We start from the raw sequence: 19820 nt of genomic DNA, 5'->3' as shown, positions 1-19820 counted from the left end.
TTTATAAAGATTGATCTAAGAGGTATTTTTATCCATTATTCTAGTTTTCATTAAATGGGAAATGTGGATCTTGCTGTTTCTTATGAATGTTGCAATTTAGAGGGCCGAGCATGGTGCTCCACAAACACAATCCCTGAAGCACTCAGGAGGCAGATACATTTGAGGCCAGCCTGGTGTACATAATGAGCTCCAGGCCATCCAGGACTACATTCTGAAACATGACTCAAAAACAAAGACACACAATAATAACATTGCAATTTCTATTGGGGTACATGATGAGGAAGTGCTAACACAAGCTGAAAATAACTTGTGGCTCTCTTTTGCTATGCAAATCAACGATTGAACATCTCATCATAGATATCACAGGAGTCTCCTTTTCAGCTCCCCCATGTTCAAGAATAAGAACATCATCTCAGTTATCTCAACTTTCAATGTATTTGGGCCTTCTTGGCACAGAGACGATTTCTTGACGTTCTTTGTATTGCCAGCACCTTGGACAGTACTGGCCACAAACCAGTTCATAGCATCTGTTTTACAGCCTGAAATGATTTTCTTGTGATACCATATTTGATGTCACTGGAGATATAAATTACTTAGATATAAATCACATGCATTCATTTCATTGTAACAAATTGCTTTTGTGTAAATGACTCCCAAATCATTGTCATTTCCCTCTTAAAACAGGATGTATACTTATTAAATAAAGTCTCCTGCTAGACATGTTGTTGCAAATATCTAAGTCTTAGCTTCCACAAAACCACCACACAATGTAACAGAGGTTTAACATCTAAAAATGTCCTTTTACTACAAGGTTAATATATTCTCACCTGCAAGCTTACCAAGGGGATGTTTTGGGTGTAGAAAGGAGGTTCTTGAGCCTGTTCTCTAAAATAAAATTAAAAGGAAAGGGGGAAAAATTCCCTCATATTTTATGACTATTATTACTGTGGAACAATATGGATAAATATAAATTGGAAACACATTTTTCTTAACCCCCTGTTCATCTAGTACTTTATAGATACATTTTTCCTGACTCCTATTACTCACGTGCACAAGAGTAAAAAAAAAATGTGAATCTCAGAAGCTAACACCTTGTTTTCACTTGAAGTAACTGGTCTTTGGTGAGGTGAAGGGGAAAAGTGGCCTGTGCTACTTCACCATCATCAGCAACCGTCCCTGAAGCTTGTAAGTATTCGGTTTGCTCTAAATTAGTCGTTTCTTCGTATCTTTGCAAGAACCCTTTGTTTGTGGGACAACCATTGTCTATTCGCGGAAATGCCATCCCAGGACTCCGCCCGAGCTGGGGGTGGGGAAGAAGCCGTGCGTGGAGAGATCCACTGAGAATTAAACTGAGCGAACAAAGAGAACTCCCGGCAGCCCTGCGCCAGCGCCTCTCAGCTGCATCAGGAGACTCCAGAGGGTCAGGCCGGAGGGCGCAGGCTGCTCCAACTGGCCTCCCAAGGAAAAGAGCTCAAGTAAATAATTGATGGAGATTGATCGGACCCGAGACAAAGCTTTGCTGGAAACCAATACATCCGATTTTAAGCGGTTTCGGAGTCTTCTGCCAAATACAGGAAATGGGAGTAGGGCAAGGATTTTGATGAGCCAGGCTGATAATTCTCCATCTCGGGCGTGGCTCTGGCCTTTTTTTGTCTTCTTGCCTCCCATCAGCTACCTCTGTTCCCCATCCTCACTTACTCTTTCCTCTTTAAGCCACCACTCCCGTTACTTCTCTCCTGCCCTCCCTCCAATCCCGCCCTCTTTCCAGCCCAGTCCGGTGAGGTCAGCTCATGAATACTGCTGTACTTCCTGGGGGAGCGTCTGGCACAGCTTGGTACCCGGAGCATTGGGCTGCTGCAGTTGCAATTCCAGCCCAGCCAAGCACCCGCCGGCTAGGAACCCGCTCCCAGAGTTCCGCGTCTTTGTAGTTACCGCCTTTGTTTGGCGAACCCAAGTGGGTGTGGATCCCATGCAAGCAAGCCTGCTCAGCAAGAAAGTCTTCTAGAAAACTATGAAGTTGAACACTCTCTGAAAGATAGAAAAATAACCTCGAGGACTCCGAAATATCAGGAAGAAAGCAGTTTTGATTTCCATCAACTTCCTGGAAGCGACGCCTCTGCAGAGAAGTGAGAACTTCTGGATTTTTAAGGAGATGAGGATGAGAAACGGGGTGGGTCCTGGGATAGACAGGATTTGAGATGGAAAGGGTTGATTTAGTCCTTACTTAGATTGCTTGGATGATGATTTCAACTGTAGAAAGTCTTGGGATGCAGTACCTTCCTATTGCTGGTGACAGTCGCCAGGTGCCTTAGATTGTCTGAGTTAGTTACTGAAACCCAAGTTTTCTCTGAGGTTAAAGTTGTCCGGGACCAGGCTTCAGTTCATGACTTCTCAGCTCCTGTGTGCTTTTGCTTAGTTAAATATAACTGTGTATTGCTAGTATAATTAAGTTGGTTGGCCCACATTAGTCTGACCCATGGTAAAGTAGGCCAGACATTCTAGCAGTGGCTAACTTTGTTTTCCCCTCTGATGTAGTCTTTGCTTTAATCTCTGTATTACAAAGTGAGCTGAAAAGAGATTGCAGAGGCAGAAAAGGAGGTGGGGTATTTGGTTGCTAGAGATGATTATATTCTCAAGATACAACAGATAATAACAGTAATAACGTAAGAACGTTCCTGGGAAATCATCTCGCCTAAACGATGTGTAAGAGAAGTTTGTGTGTAGTTGTGGCCTTTCTGTGTTTTATAGATAAAAAATGTTCTCCTGAAAAGTGGGACAAATGAACTAGTTGACTGGGTCACCGGACAGGAACACAGGGCAGAAGCTTGTTTTCCAGTTTAAAGTGGTCTGTTTATTTTGGGAAGATAACCACCTATCTTACACCATAAAGGAAGATGAATAGCTTTCTGGGTATAGAATCTTCTGTTTCAAAATCTGGCACTGAGTGAACATTCTAACATTTTTTAAATTTAAATTTAATTTTATGTGTATGGTATTTTGCCTGCATGTATATTTGTGTAACATATATAGACCTGATGCCCAGGGAGGCCAGGTCCCATGGAACTGGAGTTTCAGACAGTTGTGAGCTTCCATGTGGGTGTTGGGAATAGAACGTGGGTCCTCTGGAATAGCAGTCAGTGCTATTAACTGCTGAGCCACTTCTCCAGCCACATGACTGGGCATTTTAAAGTTTCAGCTTAGTTTATTATATATCATCTAGGGGGATGGTCAAAACTGAAACTCTTTTCTGCATTGCACTTACAACTCAGTGCTTCATAAGCACAGAAAAGTGAGTGTGGACAAATTCATCACTGAAAACTTCACAGCCTGCTTATCAGATTTCCCAAAAAGTATTTCTGAGCTAAAAAAATAATCTCTTTGAGATTTCCAATGGCTGAATCTTATTTCTGATGCTACCATTTTTTTTAATCTTTAAACTGGGGTTTATTTATAGTCACTCGTTGCATTTTCTTTTGTGTTCTGTTCTAAAGAAAGTTGGCTGTAATTATCTAAAGACAACATTAGGGGATGGAGCAGAATCAGAAAAATGTCATTTATCTACAGTAGATATTCTCTAGGATCTTACATCATAACAGTGTTTCTTTCATTGACACCTGGGGATACTAATTAAATTAAAAATTTCCCCACTAAACTGTGTTTTAAATACAGAGTTGAAGCAGAAGAAAGCTGTTTGACAACTATCATGTGTAAACATTTCCTTTGCCTTCCGAAGTCTCTTCAGGACCTTATTCTTCGCCCCCTCCACCATTTCCTCTCTCATTCATTTTCTTTCTGAACCCGTGTCTAACCCTTTCCAAAACCTGCTACCTAAGGAACACAAGCTTCATCTGCCTTTGACTGAGATGGGGTAAGATGGAAACAGCGCCATGTTGGGCAAAGTGAGAAGTTACAGCCTTTTCTTAGTCAAGGGTTTCATTAAACACTGGATTTCCAAGTCTCCCTTTTTCTCTGTCCAGCAAATTCACCTTTAACTCTGCAACGATGTAAACATACTGTATATTTCTCTTCTTTTATTTCCGTCCCAGCTTAGAAAGGAAGGTTGGTGGCAAAAGGGAAAGAAGAGGATGGTGTAGAGATGGACGGTTCCAAGTCACATCCGGTAGGTTCCCCCTAGACTGCCATGAGTCAGCCACCGTCCGGGGGCGCTGCCCCAGTCGCAACCTCGGCTTCTGCCGCCACCGCAGCCACGGAGGCTCGCCTGCACCCGGAGGGCAGTAGCAGAAAGCAGCAACGAGCTCAATCACCTGCTAGGCCTAGGGACAATTCTTTCCGACAGACCGCCGCGGGCACGCGGTCCCCTCTTGGCGTTGGCACTAAACTCAATTCCGTTCGGCAGCAGCAGCTGCAGCAACAACAGCAGCAGCAGGGTAACAAGATAACCGGTCGTGGCGCCTCTGGAGCCGGCTCCAGAGGATGCGGAGGCGGGGCGGAGAAGGCAACGCCCGTGGTACCCAAAGGGGCTGCTCCAGGAGCTGTCCAGCCCGCGCCTGGTGCTGAAGGGCCCCCCGCGGCTATCCTGGCCTCTGTGAGCTCCAGGAGGCCCGGGCCGCCAGAGGAGCCATCCCGGGAGATAGAATCAGTGCCCTCGAAAGTCGGGGAACCCCCTCCGCTAGGAGGAGGAGGAGGGGGCGGGGAAGGAGGAGGAGCCGGCGGCGGCCCGGGGGACCGGGAGGGGGGCGCTCCGCAGCCGCCGCCGCCCAGGGTTTGGCGAGGAAAAGGCGTCCGCGCATCTCACAGGGGTAGTAGCGGCGGGGAGGGGGTCTCCCCTTCGCCACCCACCGCTGCTGCAAGCAGAGCCCCCGGCCCGGGCAGCAGAAACTCTGGAAGCGGCGTCGCAGGGGGCGGCAGCGGAGGTGGAGGGAGCTACTGGAAGGAGGGATGTCTGCAGTCTGAGCTCATCCAGTTCCATCTCAAGAAGGAGCGGGCAGCAGCGGCGGCGGCCGCGGCTCAGATGCACACTAAAAACGGTGGCGGTGGCAGCCGCAGCTCCCCTGTCGCCGGCGCCCCTGCCATCTGTGAGCCCCTTGTGGTCCCCTCCTCCTCCCCAATGGCGGCCGCCGCCGAAGGCCCCCAGCAGAGCGCAGAGAGCAGCGGCAACGGCGGGGCCATGCAGGCGGCGGCTCCCCCTTCGTCGCAGTCGCACCCGCAGCAGCTGCAGGAGCAGGAAGATATGCAGGAGGAGATGGAGAAGCTTCGGGAAGAGAACGAAACTCTCAAGGTGAGGAGGATAGGGGGTGGGGACCAAGTGGGAGAGGGGAAGCGTGGGGCCTCCGAGGATTAGGGCGTGTCCCTGTAGGGTTGGAAGGTTGCTAACCTGTTAGGGCTACAGTGAGGGAGGGAAACTGGGAAGGTGGGGGGAGGTTCATGGCCTACTCCCAATTTGAAATGGAACCTAATATTAATGCTGTTGCGTTTCATTTAAAACCAAATCCAGGCCTTCATTTATCCAATTATCATGATTTGCCCCACTTTCTCATGGGCAGAGAGTGCTAGAGTAACAGAAAGAAAGAAGGAGGCCTAAACTGGGCCTGGTTTTCTAGTTTCTGCTTTCAACCTCCTTTCACTCCTGTCTCCCAGAGGAGGAGGCAGTAAACCTGGGTACTGGGAGTAACCATGGGATGTATGCGGTGCGCATCTGAGGGATTCCAAGGAAGACTGATTGTGACTCATGATGTGTCACTGTCTCAGAACGAAATCGACGAGCTGAGGACCGAGATGGACGAGATGAGGGATACTTTCTTCGAGGAGGACGCCTGTCAGCTGCAGGAGATGCGCCATGAGTTGGAGAGAGCCAACAAAAACTGCCGGATCCTGCAGTACCGCCTCCGCAAAGCAGAGCGCAAAAGGCTCCGCTACGCGCAGACCGGGGAAATTGATGGCGAGCTGTTGCGCAGCCTGGAGCAGGACCTCAAGGTCTGCAGCTGTGGGGGAGGGGAACGAGGGCGCGCCAGGGTCAGTGGGTGGAGACTTTGGTGAGAGCTCTTTACTTTGAAATGGCCTTCATTGATGACTGGCAAAGGGTATTAGGTTGCTAGCGTTCACCACAAAATGTCAGCATCCCGGAAGCGGAAGGAAATGTTCAGCTTAGTTTGTGTGTGAGTGTGTGTGTGTGTGTGTGTGTGTGTGTGTGTGTGTGTGTGTGTGAAGGGGCTGTTTCCTGGGAGTAACTCTTTCAGAAGTAATGGGAAGAGAGTTCCTCTCTCCTGGGCTGAAATAAGGCCATCCATGGTTATGGTTAAGCACAGACTCTACATGGCCTGGACTCCAGTGATTTGGCTTCTAATGATGTATTCCCACCGAAGGCCAGATGGAATCAGGCATTCAGGAGTAGCATTGTGGGTTTCTGTGGAGCACTGACATCCAGAACAGCATTGAGAAAATAGTTAAGGTCTCCCCTTACACTCTAAACAGCAACCCATTTGAAGAAGGAGAATGAAGCAAAAGAAAATATCTCAATTTGTAATGAAATTGCGCATCCAGAATATATCCCAGATGACAGGCTTTGAGACAGCTCAAAGCTTGCAGTACGCATTTTCTTTGGGTGTTCTTTCTTCAGTTCAGTTTGACAGGAGGCAAATTTATTTTCAAGGCAAACTGAATGTTAAACTCATCACTACTGACAATCAAATCTACCTTTATCTATATTAACTTCATCAATAGGAAAGTGAAGTCAATTAACCCAGAGGTGTTTTAAGGAAGCTCTGAGTAAGTCCTTGCTTCGTTCATTTTGTTTCCTTTGGGACACAAAGCGACTCATAAGGAGCTGTAACATTATTATGTATGTTATTGATTGATTTTGAAGAAAAATCTGTGAATTAGAGTTTATTAATGGAACCACTTTGGAGAGGCACCATTGGCACTTTAACACACACACACACACACACACACACACACACACACACATATATATATATATATTGTGTTTTGCCTGCATGTATGTTTGTGCCCCAGATGTATGTCTGCTGCCCTTAGATGCCAGAAGAAGGCATAGCATCTGGGAAGGGAATATAGAGTCCTCTAGAAAAGCATCCAGTGCTCTTAATCAAAAGCACTTTTTTCATAGGTTCTATGCCTGCAATGCACCTGGGCCTTATAGCAAGCTTGACGGTAGCCACACTCCCTTTATTCAGTCTAAACCAGGACTGGCTGTGTCCTGAGACTCTACACTAAATGTTAAGTATCCCTTCAAAGCTCTGGAATCCTCACGATAATCTCAAAAGTTGGGGTAAAAATATAAACTAGTATTAAAACAGAAAAGAATCTCAAGTAGTAGAATGCTTGCTAATCTTAAGTACTTGAAACTAGTTGGAGATATAAGGGGGGAAAATCAAGTCCCAATACCCAGTCGTTAAAAATGTCTTTTTCTCCATTTCTCAGTGGGGGAAAGAGTGGAATCACGTAGCCCATGGTTTTACTTTAAAATTAAAGCAGATATGTTAAATCCATCATATTGCTCTGATGTAGTGAGGTGAAAGGAACAAAGTTGAGCCAGCCACCTAGCTACCTGCTAGTTGTGCAGCCATGTACATATTACGTAATATTTCCCCCCTCAATAAAGCAGATACAATCATATCATCTATCCTATGGGATTTTGGTGAGGATTATGTGATTGCTATATGAATGGCACATAGATGAGGTATTGGAAACACTGCCACATAGTAAGTGCTATGGAAATATTGGTTTTTAATGCCTTCAGTATGTGTCAAATTATATTTCATTGCAACAAACACATCGTTGTAGGTTGCAAAGGATGTATCTGTGAGACTTCACCATGAGCTGGAAAATGTGGAAGAAAAGAGAACAACAACAGAAGATGAAAACGAGAAGCTGCGGCAGCAACTTATAGAAGTTGAAATTGCGAAGCAAGCCTTACAAAATGAACTGGAGAAAATGAAGGAGGTTAGTATCTGACTTCATGATTGACTGGGTATGTTTGTTTAGCCTAATATCACTGCTTACAATTTTTCTTTCCTGATTATAACTTTCCAGTCTACTCAATATAGTAAGAACTAAAAGATTGCCTTGAGTGGAATAGCAAGGAAAATACTCTAGCCTGAACTTCTAGTTTAACTTGCTATGAACTACAAACTGATGTTTATGTTTCTGTTGTTGGAATGCATGTCAATTAAATACATTTACTAGCAAACCACACATGCATGATATCAAGTTAAGAAGGGAAAAAGTGACGTCTGTGTTAGCTGAGGCAAACAGTTTTATAAGATTGTTGCTGTGTTCATAGAACAGTAAGCTTCTATAATGGGCAGAGTCATAAATCTCATTCAATCCCGTCCAACCAAGTTTTCTCTATAACAATGTTTCCCAAATTGTTTAATGTTCAGAATATAATCCCAAAGATCTTTCACAGCAGCCAAGTCAATCCCATCAGAGCTCTGATGAAAGGTTTTGTTTGTTTCCAGTTGGTTTCTACCCAATTGTACCTCAAAGTAATCCACCTTAGTTCTGTCTTTTAGGGTAGAAGATTCAAAGTTCTCTTTCCCATGTCCATTCTGTGAACATCCAATATTCCAAAAGAATAATGATCACAGAAAATAATCAGAGAAGAAAACAAAAAGTCTATCAATAAGTAACTAGAGTCATGATAAACATTTTTACTGTACTATAATATTTTTAAGCTACTTTGAATTATTGTCAGTGTAATGTATGAAAACTATGAGCAAAAAGTAGGCAAAAGAAGAAATGGACTCCTGATCAATTTTCTCTGCTTGGAATTATAAAATTCCAAAAAATATTCATCTTTGCAAGGACTGAGTATTGAGGCACTTGTATCTGTTATTAACAGTGAAAACATCATCAGCACAATCAAGAGTCCGTAAATGGGAAGGACTTTGAAATGCTCTTTGGTGGAGCAGACTATTTTTTGTGATCTTTGTCCCCAGGTTTTCTAATATTATCCTAACTTTAAACACCTTTTTATTTTATTTTTAGTATTTCATATATTAACTAATTAATTTTTGAGATAGAATCTCTCTGTGTAAGTCAGGAAATTTTTATATAGTCTAGGATGGACTCAGGCTTGAGGTGTCCCTCTGTCTCTGCCTCCCAAGGTCTACAATTGTGGATGTGTAACACTCACATTTTACCTAAGCATCCTCTCAACATGGCAAAATAATAAAAACACCGTGGTTGAAACATGTTTCTTGGTCGTAAGTCCAGAGTGTTTCTGTGTTACTGTCGAAAGATACAAAGATTGAGAATCACATATTACACCTTCACCCAGAACTAATGAAGTGACCTTGAAAAGCCCATAACGTCTACTTTTCTCTATTTATTCTAAACTGTAAAGGTTGTTTCAAAGGATTTTCAGTGTCTTCTCCTATGACATAGTTTATCTTGCAGTTCAGGACACTGCCATTTAGAGAACAAATCATATTTTTCCCTAAAGTTATGAAATTAAATACAAAGTTATTGTATGCATATGATCTTCAGAATAGTGTACAATTGAAGAGTTTCAAATTTAGTGTGTCTGGTGGGGGAGGGAGTGAAGAAGATAGCTGGTCAGTTTGCAAGGATTGCTATCACCAAGTACTAGATAGTTTACTGTCTCACAATCCTAGAGGCCAGAGGCCCAAGAACAAAGTTTCAGCAAAGTTGGTCCCTTCAGAGGGCTTTGAGAGAAGGGTCTGCCCCAGGCCTCCCTCCTCAACTTGTTGCTGGTCACCTTCATGTTTATAAGACAGGTTCCCCGTGGCTACCTGCTTAGAAACTTCTGAGTTGACCCTCAGTTTGTGTGTGTGTGTGTGTGTGTGTGTGTGTGTGTTTGTGTGTGTGTGTGTCTGTACACTGTGTGGATGTTTGTGGAGGGCAGAGGTCAGCCTCAGGTGGTGTTTCTTGGGAACTGTCCACCTTGTTTGTTGAGATAGGGTTTCTCACCAGCATCTCTGGCTCAAGGATTAGGCTAGATTGGCTGGCCACAAAGCCCTGGGGATCCATCTACTCTTATTTCTTCAGTGAATGCTTACAAGCATACACCACCATGCCCAGACTTCTTCTTCTTTTCTTTTATTTCAAGACAGGTTTTCTTTGTGTAGCTTTGAAGCCTATTCTGGAACTCTCTTTGTAGACCAGGCTAGCCTTGAACTCACAGAGATCTGCCTGCCTCTTCCTCCTGAGTGCTGGAATTAAATGCATGCACCACCGTGACTTGGCCAACACTCAGTCTTTTTATGTGGTGCGAACTAAGAATGCAACTCAAGTACTTGAGCTTACAAAGTAAGCATCTTGTTATCTGGCATATTTCTCCAACACCCAACACTTCCTGTTTGTAAGCACACAAGTCATATTAGACGATGATCTTCCCCAATGGATTTACTTTCAATTGATGATCTTTGTAAAGAAATTATTTCCAGGTAATTTTCTCCTGCCTGGATATCATCTCCTAAGTGGGGATTAGGATTTTAACATGAGTTTGAGGAAAAGGGTAAAGGAAAATCACTGAATGACTTAGTGTGGGAAAATGAGAAAGTCCATTTTTCACATGAGGCTTCTCCCCTGTTCATGTGTGATTTTATTTTGGTCTTGGCCTTTGTTTATGCCATTTAAAAACATTCAGGCAACAGCATACCTTACTTGGTTGCCAGAGATAAAAAGAGAACTACCTTGTAATTTGGCATCATGTGGATATTTCTCAAGTGAATACGTAGAAACTTGTGCTTAAGAATGGCTTAAGCTGAGGAATTGGGAGATAGCTCAGTGCATGAAATATCTACCGAGCATACATGGGGGTATGAGTTTAGATTCCCAACACTCTTGTGAAACCAAGTAGGCCATGAAATGCATTGTGCATCTGTAACCCTGGTCCTGGGGAGATGAGGCGACAAAGACAAGCAGATTTTAGGGCCTCTCTGTCCAGAAAGCCTAGTTGATATGGTGAAATCCAGATTCAGTAAAAGGCCATGCTCCCCCTCCACAGGAGGAAAGTGTAGAAAAAGAACCCTAATACTAACCTCTAATCTCTACATGTTTATACACATACACATACCTGCAAGGAAAGAATCCTGTGTCCTGAAAAGAGGAAAATGCTCGTAGACCCATCCACTAGCCATACCAATGGGCCTTCCTCCATCTTAAAATAAAAATCACTTCCCTGGAATGCTATCTTTCTTAAGGACTCTGGCTCTCAATTAGGAAAACGTGGGTACCACACTAATAAGTGGGGACCTAAAGATAATGCATGTTTACCGAGGTGTAATCAAACCCTTAACTTAAACTCTGACTAAATAAGACAGCCACGGAAGTCCAGGGAAATTTAGCAGCATTTATGCAAGACATCAGCTTTCTGTGTTTGCTATATGTGCGATCCATATATTTATGTCCATGCGTATACAGGTGCACTCAGCTGCATTTGCACGTGCATGGAGGTCAGAGGTCAACATCAGGTATTTGCTCTTATTGATCTCTACCCTAATTTGTTTGGAATAGTGTCTCTCACAGAATCTGGATGGAATTCACTATTTTGGCCAGATTGTCAGGGGCGGGAGGGCTTCACACCGCTGCTATTCCTCCCACAGGTGCTGAGATTGCAATTACATCCTGCCTTGCTGGACTTCTATGTCATTGTGGGAGATTTGAACTCAAGATCTTGTGCTTATTCAGCAGAACTTTCCTCACTGAACAATGTCCCAGGACATTAGCTTTTAAAAAGTAACTTTTTACTATGAAAAATAAAATTAGGAAATGTGTGATGGGAGGAGGGAAGAAAAGTAGAAGTTTGAGAAGTCTGGCATGTGGACATGTAAAAATTACTAAATGTGATGAAGAAAATTGAAAACCAATCTAACAGGTATAACCATCTGCCCAAGACTGACTCCATAGGATCAGAAAATCACATGTATGAAACAGTCTAAAAATCAGAAGTATCCCACTGAAATAAGGTATCGTGGAGTGATCATGTTGTTCTAAGAGAATGATGCTAAAAATGAGCTCAGGCTACTGAGGTGTCTTGGGAGGTCAAGGCTCTTGCCTTCAAGTGTGACACAATCTGAGTCCAACTCCCAGAACCCCTATCATGAAAGGAGAGGACTGAGTCCTTAAAATTGACCTCTGAGTTCCATATGTGGGTATCCCTCAAATAAATCAAAATATATATATAACAATAATGAAAATAAGATGAGCTGCCATAGTAGCTAGGTTACTTGGTAGGGTGGGGTTCTTAACCATTGGCTGTCTTATTTGTAAAGTGCAGATTTGCTCATGGAGTAAAATAGAACCATGTCAAATTCTGAAGAAGAAAAGACACTAGTTATAAAGTCATGAAATATTAAATAAAAGCAGACTGCTAATCTTAAGATTTTAGCTGCATATACGGATCCATATAGATGTTGAACAGTGCCCTTGAGACCAATAGACCATCTGCTAGAGTTTGGAACCATTTACTAACACTTTAACTAGCTTCAAGGGTATTGACCAATTGCTCTCAGAGTTGGTGACTGCACAGAGTCCTGTGCACCTGCACACAGCCATCTGCTTATTTTCTTCCTCTGGGAGGATGGAGTAGGCACTTGGGAGGAAGAACTGAGTAGAAGCAGGATGGGGTAATTAGTTTAGGCTTTTGCAATTTGTCCTTTATATTGAAAGAGCTGATATGCTGCCAACTGCAAACAAGAGGGACCTCTTAAATCGCTGCCTTCGAACCTTAATAGCATTTTCATCCCCATTATGAAACATTGATTTGCTAGTAGCACTATGTCTCCTTCCTGGAGAGAAATGCTTTTACCTTTCTATAACTCAGAGAAAGTGGCCATCTGGCTTTGGACATCATAATGGATCAGGGCAATAGAGAGTTCTGTGAAAGTTACTGTACCCAAACAAGGAGCTCTTTGGATGTCAGGGTAGGTTTATGCACCAATCAGATAAAGTTAGGGTTTTGTGGGAGGCTCTGGGTTGAGTGAGGTTTTTCCCCTATAAAATCGGTCACTGATGTTCATAGACTTCTGCTCTAATAAGAGGAAGCATCGTTTTTGAATGCTTCAAAGTTTCTTATGCTTATCCTGGGGAGGGAATCTTCATAAGTCATTTAAATGTTTGTAAAACAGTTCATGATAGATAATTGAACAAAAATCATTAAAATAAGACCAAAGAGAATGATCTGATGATGGGAACTATTCAGGGGACCTCTTTCAGCATCTCTATTATCTTTGCTGTTTCTTCCCTCCGCCTTACATAAAAAGCTTAGAGAAAATAATTTTCTTAAAATTTTCCAGTCTTGGCTCTAGAGGACTCTTAACTGTCCAGCTGCAATAGCATCATCTGCCTTGGGACTTTTATTTTCTCTGTATGTTTGGTTTATCTGTCCCATCTATTACAATGAGCTTTCATTTTAGAACACAGAAATAATTAGTACTATAAATTTTAGCAGTAGCATCACTGTTCATTAATTGCCTTGTGATCATATCAATACATCTGGAGACTTACACACAGGACATTTTAATAGATAAATCTATGTACTTTATGTTCACAATTTTATATGTATTTTCTTATGTAAAGTTATGTACTGTTACTAACTATACTTGGTTTGGATAGGTCATGTTTATGTAAGTAATAAGGTGCAAAAAGGCAATCCTGAGTGATATATCACTGACAGTATAAGCCCACAGTGCAGTTTTAATGGGGAATTCTTCAACATGTAAGTATTTTATCCTGCTTCTCATAGCTCATTAAAACGTGGAAAATGGGGACTTCAGAAATGGCTCATTGGTGAAGAGCACTTGCTTCTTTTACAGAGTACCTGAGTTCATTCCCAGGACCCACATGGGATCCCACAACCACCTCCAACTCCAGTTGCAAGGGTTATGTGTCCTCCTCTGACATCCTTGGCCTCCTGTGCATATTTTTGAAAATGTATTTACTAGTATGGGAAATTTCTTTGTAGGCAAAGGCACCTGCTGCCAAGTTGAATCCCTGGGACCCACAAGCACAGACATACACTTACTCACACGCCCATGCACATACACCTAAAAATAAATACTCCTAATGCTCATTGCCATTTAGATGACCAGTATTATTGAACACTTAAGAATTATTTTTCTAGTCATAGCCAACGGTTTGCCAAATAACATAGAAAGGAGTAATAGAGTAAAGATGGCAGTCTCGTAAGCATTGCGAAGCTTGTCTTCCCCAAAGTTGCAGTTTGTGCTCAACACATTTTTGCTGCACTTTTATTTATTTATTTTGTCTTCTTATGTGTGTTCATGCACATATATCACAGCATCCATATAGAGATCAGAGGACAGCTTGTGGGAGTTGATTTTCTCTTTCTAGCTTGTGGGTCCCAGGGATTCAACTTGGCAGCAGGTGCCTTTGCCTACAAAGAAATTTCCCACACTAGTAAATACATTTTCAAAAATATTTTGAAATATTTTTTGTTTCAAACAAAAATATTTCTTTGAACATATTTTTTTTTTGCTTAGGAATTGCAAATCTTACTAGATCTTTTAAAGGAAATTTTCTATGTAGTGGCATATACTCAGAAGTAATTCCCAAATTTTGTGTTAGACAAGTGGCTCTTTTCCCAATTGTCAAGCAGAAGCAAAGTAGCTATCCTGAGTAAATTGGGAGCATGGGGACCTTGAGGAAGGGTTGAAGAGGGGAGGGGAGAGGCAGGGAGGGGAGCAGAGAAAAATGTAGAGCTCAATAAAAGTCAATAAAAAACACAAAAAGCAAAGTAGCTCTTAGATAAGAAATTGGTATTGTTTGTGAAATATACTGAATACCGATTACAGAACATACGTATAAAATTTATGATTATTTGCATTAAAAGACAGATCAGTACTAACCCTCTCCCCCAAAACACACAGAGTTGATTAGATCCCAGCTCCTTTCTTGGTTGCAATTTTTAAGCTCATATTCAAACACCACGGGAAAGGGAAGGGATTGGAAGGGAAAAGAAGGGAAGAGAGGATAATCACATATGTTTAAACACACTCTGTAAGCATCTTTCTCCTTCCTATCTATCATCCCTATCGACCTTAATGCTTAAAACATAATGGGCACCACTATTCAATAGTTGTGTCTGAAGGTCTGTTTAATTTGCTGATCAGACATATTTATGAGAGCTGAGTTTCCATCCCTGGTCTCTGCTTTGGTCTAAGGACTCTGAGCTGAGCTTTGAATGACCCACCCGTGAGAGGGCAAGTCAGCAGTTTACCTATAGAAAACTCTCCATTATAAGACCTAATATAGTCATTGAAAACTGTTTACCTCTCTGACTTCTGTATCCAGCATGTTTCAAAAAGTGACTTAGAAACTTCACACTAAAACTAGTCCACAGCTGAAGCAAAGGTTTAAAAATTAAGTCAAGTATAAGTTCTGAGAAGATGAAAGTGAGCTTAATCTGAACAATGTGCATTGCTGTGGAATGGTTCTGAGTTTAGCAGAAATCAAAGTGGCGGGGAGATATTGAAAGAACTTCTTTCCCAGCCATGGCCAGGTATGGAGGCAACACTCAGTTTCTGAGACTTGTTGACTGATTCAAACAGACCCTATGACAGCCAGCATGATTATATGAACTTTCAAAGCAATGTTTGCTTTTCATCTACACAGTTAGCAAATTAGGAAGTAAAAGTTTTCAGAATATAAAGTTAGATATTTTGTTATGACCCGTGAACTTGAGTGTGATTTATTAGAAAGCGCTTATGCTCTGGAGTCTGGAAACTACATAAGGCCTCACCTGTCATTTGAAATTTGCAGTGCCAAGTTTATTTATAAGGGCATAAGTTAAACATTATTTTCAAAGGTTCTTATAAAAAGCACATTTTCTATTTTGTCAGCTGTCCATTGATATTCTTTAAGTTCTATAATCATCGGGAAAACTGAATTTGACTACTGAGTTAGTTGTCTTGCTGTGAGAAAACACCTGACAGAAGCAATGTAAGGAAGAATGGTTTGTTTTTGGTTTACAGTTCAAGGGGATACAGTATGTGGTGGCAGCTAGAGTTCAAAGTAACAGGTCACCAGGCATCCACAACCTGAGAGAAAAGAGTAATGGTTACTTGTGCTCATCTCACTTTCTCCTTTTTGTTTATCCCAGAACACCAGCCACCATAGTTAAGGTGGGTCTTCTCACCCCAACCTGGTCTGGATAATCCTTCACAGGCATGTCCCGAGACTTGGGCAATCTGTCTAATTAACAATCAGTATTAGCAATCTAAATCACCGTAATTTAGTCTTTATGATTCCTTTTTTTTTCATGTTCTTTACCATAGTGGGATTATATACATAAGGCAAAGAAGAGAGAAGATATCGGGGGGCGGGGGGAGGACTTGTTAAACTGTAGGTCAGGATCTAGTTTTACGCTATAAGAGCCAGAACTCAAGTTGTTATATGTATGACTGAGGACAAAGTAGAGCCTTCTTCATACTCTGAGCTACAGCTTTCTTATGTAGCCTTAGGGATCAGTTCTAGGAAACCACAAAAATCCATGTAGTAAACAAAAACTTCACTGTCTTTACAACAAACAAACCAGAAAATTAAATGATGGTATCATAATTGAGGTGGGCGCTTTAGCAATTAAAACCACTAGGGTGATATCCGTCCTTGCTAACTGCCTATTAACTGCTAGTTTCTCAGTACTGTGGGTACGTATGGTTCATGACTTAATGAGCATTGGTCCTTGGTTACACATTCAAACATTTTTAGTTCTTCATTACTGACATTTAATTGATTAATCCTCCACAACTTTGACTGTTTTGGAAGTTGGCTGTATGTTACCAAAGGCATAATAAAATTCTCTAATTTTGCTTAGGTTTGTATGTGTGACAGATAATAAACCTCTTAAATTAACCCATAGTAAGAATCTCTAGTTCTCATCTTTAAAAATTCCAAGTCTATATAGCTGAGATATACATACTATAGGTAGTGCCTTCAGACTTTAGGCCAATATTATGGTTTGAAAATAAATGCCCCCAGTATCATGCCTGAATACTTGACCCTTAACTGACAGTGTTTTAGAGGAGATTCTGAATGTTTCAGAGGTAAAGCTTAGCAGGAAGAATTAGGTCAGTGAGGACAGTATCTTTGAAGGTGATGCTTGGTTTCTAGTCTCCTCCTCACATGCTGCTTTCTGTCTACATAAGATCAACAGCCTCCTAAGTCACATAATTTCACTGCTATGATGTTTCCCAAACACCTGGGCAAAGCAACCACGAATCAAGCATTCGGAACCCGGAAGTGCAAATAAATCTGTCCTCTCTTGGCCTGTTTCAGTTGGGCATTTTGTCACAGCAACAGGAAAAGCAAATAACAGTCACATGTTGTGGGATTTCCTTCTGTGTGCTGTGATTACCATTAATGAATAAAGACACTGCTTTCTTTGGACCTATGGCAGGTCAGAACTTAGGTAGGTGGGGAAAACTAAACTGAATGCTGGAAGAATGAAAGGCAAAGTCGGGGAAAAGCCATGGAGCCACCAGAGACAGACGCTGGTTGGAATCTTGCTGGTAAGCCACAGCCACGTCGCGATACACAGATTAATAGAAATTAGTATAAGTGTTAGCCAATAAGAAGCTAGAACTAATGGGCCAAGCAGTGATTTAAATAATACAGTTTCCATGTGATTATTTTGGGGCTGAGCAGCGGGGAACCAACAAGCGGCTTCCCCTCCTCCTACAGTCAAAATTGACACTATTCTTGTCTACTGCTTCCTTCTACCATAATCAGTCTTGGCACCAGAGAAGTGCCTTTGTCTACTACTAGAATTGTCAGAATGTAACATCTTGTATCACTCTAATCCTTTGGCATGTAGCTAAAAACCCATAAAATTTTGACATTAAGTTAGCAAGTATGATTTCCTACTATGTATATGTATATATACATAGGAATATATATCTTTAGGTCTATCTGATATTGTAGTCATGGAGATAGTCTGTGCACTCAAGTTAATGATTTGATGTTCATGATATCAGAAGGTTTTCATAAGAACATTCAGGCTGAGTTCTCTGAGGTTTGGGCTCAGATCTGCTTTCGTCCTTGTAGATTCCTCAACACCAAGTTTGTTGTTAGGAAACAATTTGACCATCTACATTGATAATATAGTAACTTCTATTTCATAATGAATATTTCTTTTTTGTTTTGGTTCTGTTGTTTTCATATAGCCTTGGCTGCCTTTGAACTTACTATGTAGCTCAGCTTGCCCTTGAAGTTCTGATCCTTCTGCCTTCAACTCTCAAGTGCTAGAATTACAGACATGTACTATCATGCCTGCTTATACTTAATTTGAACACATACTTTCCACATGCTATACTAAAAATTCCCCCCAGACTTCCACATGCTATACTATAAATCTCCCCAGACTTGACTGAGTCCACCTTCCTCATTTGCATAGCAACCAGAGGACAACCTAACACAAAGCTGATGAGCAATAAGAGAGTCTGAAAAACAAAAATTATAAAATTGTAAATAAGAAAGATGTTTTATCTGAGAATTAAAAACAAAACAAAAGCTCACCAGAACTGGAACTCAAAAATCTAGACAACTTTTTCAGTGGTGTTTAATACAATATAAACACAGTGAGGAGGGAGCAGGTGGACAAATGCTGCCTCACCTGCTTCACCCTCCTGCCTCTAGACATGCTAAAGAACAGAGGAAGGCTTTATTCATCAAGTGGGCTAACGTACAAAATGTGTTAGGTTGTTTTGTAGCTTTATTGATGCCCCAGCTAGCACCCTTACTCTCTCAGTTTAAGAGCTGTATTTCTATTGAATTTGTGCATACGTACCACACATGTAAAAACTGGACCTGATGAAGGGGGTTTCAAGAAGATGAGTTTGCTGTCATAGGAGCATCCTATTAGCTGTCTAGATCAGAATTTACTAGGTTCTTTGTGACATAACACTCACACTGCTTTGGAATAGATACCACACAATATTGGTAACTTGTAAACATTGGGAAGTGTTTTCTGAATTAAACATCTGGTTGTTTGGGTGAGTTTTAAGATTTTACTGTATTTTAATAGACATGCAATTATTTATTTGATTTTTGATATAATTCCACTTTTACATTCCATGGTCATCTAAACTGATTTTTATACAGATGGTAAATGGCATTTGAAGACGACATTTGAAGATGTCATTAAGCTTCCCTCCTGACATTTGCCATTTTATACTTCCATACTTCACTTAATAGGGCCATCTATATTCAGCACAGTTTAACTTAGAAGAACTTAAAATAAAAAATTTAAAGTAATCGGCATTTCTCTGCTGCCTAGCTCAGTTATTTCCAACTGTCCAATCAATTAATCATAGAGGTAAATGTTTCATAAAATTAGCTCTGTTATCTTTTCTTTCTTCACAAAAGTTCTTATCATCCTATTAGCCAAGAACCTAGAATTACAGCAGAAATAATTAGATGGCTCAGTGTCTTATTGTGTTGCTAAATATTGACAGTTAATGTGGCCCTATGCAGGTATACCATCTACTTTATTGTGGATAAAATAATTAATAAAATAAATAAATAAATAAAAGAAAAAAATTCAGATCATGTTCTATCCATTAAACTTAGGAAAAGCTCACATGGAAGGTATTCTCTTCCAGAGATACATATAGCTATTAGATTCATTTGTAAGACTGGTTAAGTATAAGTTAGAATAATTGTATTCTATAAGAACTCTAAAGGTAGTTATCTTGTTTCTAATTCTATTGATTTAAACTCCAAGAATTTAGAGATAGGATAGGATAGATAGAATAGAGATAATAGAATAGATGATAGACAGAGGAAAGATGATAGATAGATAGATAGATAGATAGATAGATAGATAGATAGATAGATAGATAGATAGATAGATAGAT

The 19820-nt window shown here is 41.3% G+C and overlaps 1 protein-coding gene across 2 annotated transcripts in view; it reads left to right on the top strand.

Annotated features, from left to right (window-relative positions):
* The first annotated feature begins 1292 nt into the window (after positions 1-1292).
* Positions 1293-19820, top strand: part of Soga3 (SOGA family member 3) — a 50868-nt gene continuing 32340 nt past the window's right edge. The window contains exons 1-4 of one of the 2 annotated variants that reach the window (XM_013352411.2): positions 1293-2126; positions 4047-5239; positions 5710-5934; positions 7762-7920. In XM_013352411.2, the coding sequence (XP_013207865.1) occupies positions 4142-5239; positions 5710-5934; positions 7762-7920 (1482 nt within the window). In that variant the 5' untranslated portion in view covers positions 1293-2126; positions 4047-4141. Of the gene's footprint in view, positions 2171-4046; positions 5240-5709; positions 5935-7761; positions 7921-19820 lie in introns of both variants that reach the window. The other variant, XM_013352412.2, reaches the window with a different exon arrangement.

Source organism: Microtus ochrogaster, linkage group LG9 (assembly GCF_000317375.1).
Source record: "Microtus ochrogaster isolate Prairie Vole_2 linkage group LG9, MicOch1.0, whole genome shotgun sequence".
NCBI lineage: Eukaryota > Metazoa > Chordata > Mammalia > Rodentia > Cricetidae > Microtus > Microtus ochrogaster.
This window is presented reverse-complemented; position numbering and strand designations above follow the sequence as displayed.